Source organism: Lepus europaeus, chromosome 1, assembly GCF_033115175.1.
Source record: "Lepus europaeus isolate LE1 chromosome 1, mLepTim1.pri, whole genome shotgun sequence".
NCBI classification, from domain to species: domain Eukaryota; kingdom Metazoa; phylum Chordata; class Mammalia; order Lagomorpha; family Leporidae; genus Lepus; species Lepus europaeus.
In genome coordinates, this window is record NC_084827.1 from 18,630,864 (window position 1) to 18,636,863 (window position 6,000).

The 6,000-nt window shown below is 54.9% G+C and overlaps 1 protein-coding gene across 2 annotated transcripts in view; it reads right to left on the reverse strand.

Annotated features, from left to right (window-relative positions):
- Nucleotides 1-3,112, reverse strand: part of KLHDC10 (kelch domain containing 10) — a 57,835-nt gene extending 54,723 nt beyond the window's left edge. The window contains exon 1 of one of the 2 annotated variants that reach the window (XM_062200143.1): nucleotides 2,956-3,112. In XM_062200143.1, the coding sequence (XP_062056127.1) occupies nucleotides 2,956-3,025 (70 nt within the window). In that variant the 5' untranslated portion in view covers nucleotides 3,026-3,112. Of the gene's footprint in view, nucleotides 1-2,859 lie in introns of both variants that reach the window. The other variant, XM_062200072.1, reaches the window with a different exon arrangement.
- Between the last annotated feature and the right edge of the window lie 2,888 nt (nucleotides 3,113-6,000).

The following is a 6,000-nucleotide window of genomic DNA, read 5'->3' on the forward strand; positions in this document are numbered from 1 at the left end:
GCTCCTAAGGTCTCTCTGCATATTTAGCCTATAAAAAGCACTGCTGCCTAGCATGGATGTTACGAGTTGGGAAAACTCCAGGCCCAGGAAGCTGTTAGTGTTTAGGTTATGGAGCGAACACATAATTATGACAAAGGCAAGCAGCTGCTCACAGAAATCTCCCTTGTGAGTCTAGAACTGGACTTGACCCACAGGGGACTGCACCACACCAATCCAATGGCACAGAAGTAATGCCAACGTGCCTAGAATGTAAACATGGAAGTGTATGGTGTACGTGTTTGTGTGAATATACATGTATACTTTATACATAGCTCAAGAAAACTGAACCGTGCCTATCAAGGAATCCCCTACAGACGCTAAGCGGAGAACCACACTAGGAGCCTGGACAGGGAGAAATGACCAGGTCAGAGACGTCAGGGGACTCTTCCCTGGACAAAAGCATGGCTGAGAGGAGGGCCAAGGTCAGAGAAGCTAAACGTGAGAGTGGAACGAGGAGAAGGTGGATTCTGGGATGATGGAACAGACACCAGCTGCCACACCAAGGAGGGAGAGCCCAATCACGGAGCAGGAAAACCTAACACAGGTTTAACTGAGGGGCTGCGCTCAGGCCAGACCACCTGGTGCCTTCCAGGCGATGCTAAGGATTTTCGCCTTATCCTAAGAGCAACAACAACAAAAAAGCGTAAGCAAGGTGACATGCAGGAAGGAGTACAGCTTTGTGCTCATCAGAGATCAGTGTCTGCACTGGTTGGGAGGCTCAGAAAAGCTCTGCGGACGATCTAAGGGGCGGTGATGGCAGCACAGACTGGGGTGACGGCAGAAGTGGAATACATAGGACCCGGTGGCTGGTTACGCTTGAAGTGCGAGCGAGAGATCGACCTTGACAAGGATGCCCAAGTTGCAGGTCTGCACCGCTGGGCGGATGAAGAGGCTGTCACTGGAGAGAGAGCACTCTGGGGAAACAGGGCTGGGTGCTGGGGAGAGATGAAGGAAAAGGGGCTCTGGGCGCTCGGAATCTGGAATTCGTGGTAGACAGGGAAGTAGACTAGGAAGTGGGGTCAGAGGTCGAAGGAGAACGTTAGCTAGGGTACATCTTTAAAATCAAGGCTGGCCCTCCAGAGTCGGCCATAAACAGACCGGGCATCCCCATTCCTCCCTGGCACGGAAACTCGTTTCCAACCTCTCAAAATAGAAGGGGGAGGATTTTAAAATACAATGCCTGGGAGAATGAACAATTCATACGAACGGATTTCAGGGTATCTATCGCGCTACCATCTTGAGGGTGCACAAAAGACCAAGATGCCCACACGGGGGGAAGAGGAATGAAGTGACAATCGAATGCAAGGAGCAGAAAGGAGGGGCTGCTGACCCCGCTTGATGAATCTGCACGGTTCAGGCGGATTCTGGACAGATGGCTGTCGCTGGCCTTGTGTGCTAAGGGAATGCAGAAATAGCACCACACCTAAGCCCCCGGTCAGAAAGCACGGCTTCCACTGCCACCCGGTGGTAGGAGTGAGGAAGTGCACCAGCCGGGGCCTGACAGCCCGAGAAAGCCTCCATGGCGCTCCTGGTGTAATAATTAATCCACGACCAAAGACCTAAAGACTGCGGGAGGACAGGGCAAGGTGGCGACAGTGCTTGCCAACAGGTCTGTCTTCTAAGCTGCCAGTACACGGAAATCCAAGTTCCTGTTGCTAACTTCAGATAAGAAAAAAGATTTCTCCTTGTTTCCTCTTAAAGACCACATAGCTGGCAATTCCAGGCAGCCCGGGCTAATACTATCATCCAAAACCCAACTTCCGTGCATCCCACATCTGACCACCTCCAGATGCCTCCGTTTAATTTCCATGGCACAGACAAACGGGGGATGCACGTCCTCATCACAAACACAGGCAACATTCCCTTTGTTGTCTTCGGATACACAACCTCTGACTGCTCAAAAAAGACAAGGCACAGCGCTAGACACAATCCCAACCCGCCACGGCCTCAAAACTCAGCAGCTACCACAAAGAGACAGAGTCGCCTTCACCGTCATTCACAGGAAAACATGGTGCGTGGTGGACCCGTCAGGCCTGACAGTTCTCCTCCTGGTGAAACCACGCTCGCCGGTGCCGGGTGACGTTCTGTGCACCGTGCAACGCCCTGCCTTCCCCTGCCGTGCGCAACACTCGCTCCCCCGTGGCCTCTTTGCAACTGTCTGCACACACGGCCAGTCTTCGATTTGCTGGTCAGGGCACCCGAACTGCGGGACACAGCACCGCAGACCAGAATGCAAGATCCCTGCACCGGGTCGGGTGCTCAGCCGGCTGTTCCCGTGGTGTAGACACCAGCATTTTTTTTTTTTTTTTTTTCCCGCACTAAGTACGGACTTGATCTTCGCTTTGCCCCCTCGAAGTCTGGACGCTACACCCACTCTGTCTCCGGACAATCCTGGTGATGCCAGTAGACCTCCCGAGGCCCGGGGTCCTCCCTCCCGCATCTCAGCGCCCCCCACCCCTTGCCTCTCTCACGCTCGGGGTGGCTTCGGCCACGCCATTCCCTGGGGAGCCCCGCTCTCGTCTCCCCTGCGCTGAGCACCCCCCCCCCTTCGGGAAGAACTTCCCTCAGCCAGGCGCCGCAGGGGACAGCGACCGGGAGCCGGGGCAGCCGAGCGCTCGGCAACGTCGGCCGGACAGCGGCCTCCGCTCCCCCGGGAACGCCTTCCCCGGGACACGGACACCCCGGCCTCAGCCCCGCTCCCTCGGCCACGCGCGGGGCCTGCCCTTCCTTCTCCCCCGGGAAAGCCAGGCAGGCGAACACACGGCGGCATCCCCTCCCCCGCGCGCCCCAGGCTGGCACGACGCGGCCCCCGCGACTCACCTGGCAGGTGCGGCCGCCCGGAGAGCTGCACGAAGCGGTTGAGCTGGCCAGTCCCCCGACCCCCGCTGCCCCCGCCGCCCCCGCCGCCCCCGCTACCTCCGCCGCCACCGCCGGCCGCGCCTCCTGCCCTCCGGCGGTTCCTGTCCCAGCCCTGGGCGGCCGACATGACCCGCTAAGGACGGCCGCAGCCCGGTCCCGGCAGCCCCTGACCCGGCGGCACCAGCGGAGCCTCCTTCCTGGGCTCCTCTAGAGACCCGGGAGACAGGGGAAGGGAGGGGAGAGCCCGGTCTCACCGGCGACCAATGACTGAAGAGCTTGCTGACAGAAAGCCAATAGCCAGTCGTCTTCTTGGTAGGTGGAGGGAGGCGGGGAGAGACGTGGTAACCATAGCTATGGCTAAAAAAAAAAAGTGGGGGGGAGAGGCAGGCAGAAGCAGCTACTCGCCGCTCGCATCGACCGCGCTGAGCGCGCCCGCGTTCCCGCGAGTTCAGGCAGGCCAGTCGAAGGCCGAGTGAGTGAGGCCACGCCTGCGGCAGAGCGGCCGGGCTCCAGGTTTGTCCTGAACGTTGCGGTCAGCAGCAGCGTCCGCGCGTCGTACATATGTGAGGGGCCACACCGTCTAACGTCGGGTTTGCACACTGAGATCGGGTTTCCGGACGGTTGTCACACAACGGGGCTCGCCCGCGGCGTGGGGGGGCGGAGCCGAAGCTGTGGGGTGAGAAGCGCCAGTTCCTGGGTTTTACTTGTTTTGCGTTTCGGTCCTGCTCCCCGGGTGAGCCGTCCAGGGGCCAGCAGGCAGTTTGAAGCCTGGTTTACACAGACATGGGATAAATGCTGTCTTAAAAGTACACGAGGAGCCCCCAGTGAGAAGCCGCCGCTGGCTCCTTTCGCGCAGGGAGCAGGGCGCCCAGGTCGGTCACGGGTGACTGACGGCTGGGCGACTGGGTTTGTGCACTCACGGCCCTGACCGGCTTACAATCGCAGCATCCAGGGGACGCGTACAATAAATCACAGGACAGGCGCGCGAGACCAAGGTCAAAGACAAGGCGGACGTGCAGAGGGGGAATTCCTACCGCTCAGAAATTGAAGAGCAAAGTTGGCTTTGAGCTCCACGGGGGAGGAAGTTCTACAGAGTGGGAAGAGAGAGGGAGATCTTCCCTCCGCTGGTTCACTCCACCAAACGGCCTCAGCATCCAGTGTCTGGGCCAGGGAGAAGCCAGGAACCTGGAACTCCATCCGAGTCTCCCACGTGACTGGCAGGTGCCCAGGTATTTGGGCCATCTTCCACTGCTTTCCCAGGTCCATTAGCAAGGAGCTGAATCACAAGTAGAGCAGCCAGGGGCTGACGCCTGCAATGCTGGCATCCCATATGGCTGCTGGTTCGAGTCCTGGCTCCTCCACTTCTGATCCAGCTCTCTGCTATGGCCTGGGAAGGCAATGGAAAATGGCCCAGGTCTTTGTGCCCCTGCACCCTCGTGGGAGACCCAGAAGAAGCTCCTGGCTCCTGGCTTCGGATTGGCTCAGCTCCAGCCGTTTGGCAGCCATTTGTCTGTCTCTCTACCTATCTCTGTGACTCCATCTTTAAAATAAATAAAATCTTAGAAGAACAGCCAGTTCTTGAACTGGTACCCATATGGGGTGCCAGCATTGGAGGCAGCAGCTCAACCGGCTGCCCCACGGTCCTGGAGAGATGTGTTAACAACTGTAACACACTGCTTAGGAAAACATTTTAGACCTGAAAGAAAAAGTCTATGTCTGTAAAATATGAAAACAAAATCAATAGAGGTAAAATTTTCCTGAGACTAGCATTGAGTCACAAAACACGAAGTGAGGGAAACTTTGTCTTCTTGAGAGTGTTCCAAGAATGAAAGAATACACCATTTTGCAACCCAAATGAGTTCAGCAATCTACCTAGTGACCATCAATCACTGCTAGTGTCACTGGATGAGAGATGAGATGTCATGTGTCTCCAAAACATAAACAGGACTATGAAGTAGTCTTTAGAAAAGAATTCAACGTGAATCTCTGCAAATATCTATATTCAACCACAAACTTACAGGAAATATAGAGGAACACGCTGAAAGATACTACAGAGATGCAAACAGCAACATCCAGACTATGAAAGTTCCATAGGACAAATTTCTTCAACAAATAATCTGATGGACAGGTGTTGTACAGTGGGTCAAGCCCCCACTTGCAAGGCCTGCAGCATATACCAGAAAGCAAGTTCAAGACCTGGCTACTCTACTTCTGATCAAGCTCCCTGCCAATGTCCCTCAGAAGCAACAGGATGGTCCAAATGTTTAAGTTCCTGCCACTCACATGGGAGACCTGGACGGAGTTCCTGGCTCCCAGCTTCGGCCTGGCCCAGCCTTGGCTGTTGCAGCCATTTGAGGAGAATCAGAGAATGGCAGATCTGTCTCCATCACTCTACCTTACAAATAGACAAATAATTTCTAGAACCTTCTTAAAAAACATTTAAGCTCTAACATTCAATGTATAGGAAGTTCAGGTGGCGAAAGAACAAGTCAAATGATGTTTGGAACAATGGCTGGATCGAGGGGGCCATCTTCCAAAATATCTAGTCTCAGCTCATCGGTAAGTCAGTGTGAAGAAAATCAAAATGAAATAAACCGAGAATGGGGTAACCTTTAATAGTAGATCTGAGCAATGAGAATCGAAGGCTTCTGGGTAACAAGAAGAAACAACCAGATACTATTTTCCTCTGACAGAAGTACACCGAATCATCTATGAAGTATTCATAGCCAAAACATGAATCTCAATAAAATCAAATCTTCCCATTTTACAGTAAATAAAGGGGACGTAGAGCATGTTAAAAGGGGTGAGAGTTGTGGCACAGCAGGTTACGCCGCTACCTGGGCCACCTGCATCCCATACCAGAGTGCCTGGTGGGAGTCCCACCTGCTCCACTCAGATCCAGGTTCCCGCTAATGGGCACCCTGGGAGGCAGCAGGTGATGGTTCAAGTACTTGGGGTTGGTGTTGTGTTGGCAGCAGGCTAAACACATATGACGCCAGCATCCCATTATCAGGGCACTGGTTTGAGTCCCAGCTGCTTCAGATCCAGCTTCCTGCTAATGCACTTGGGAAGGCAACACATGACGCCCCAGCCACCAGGTGC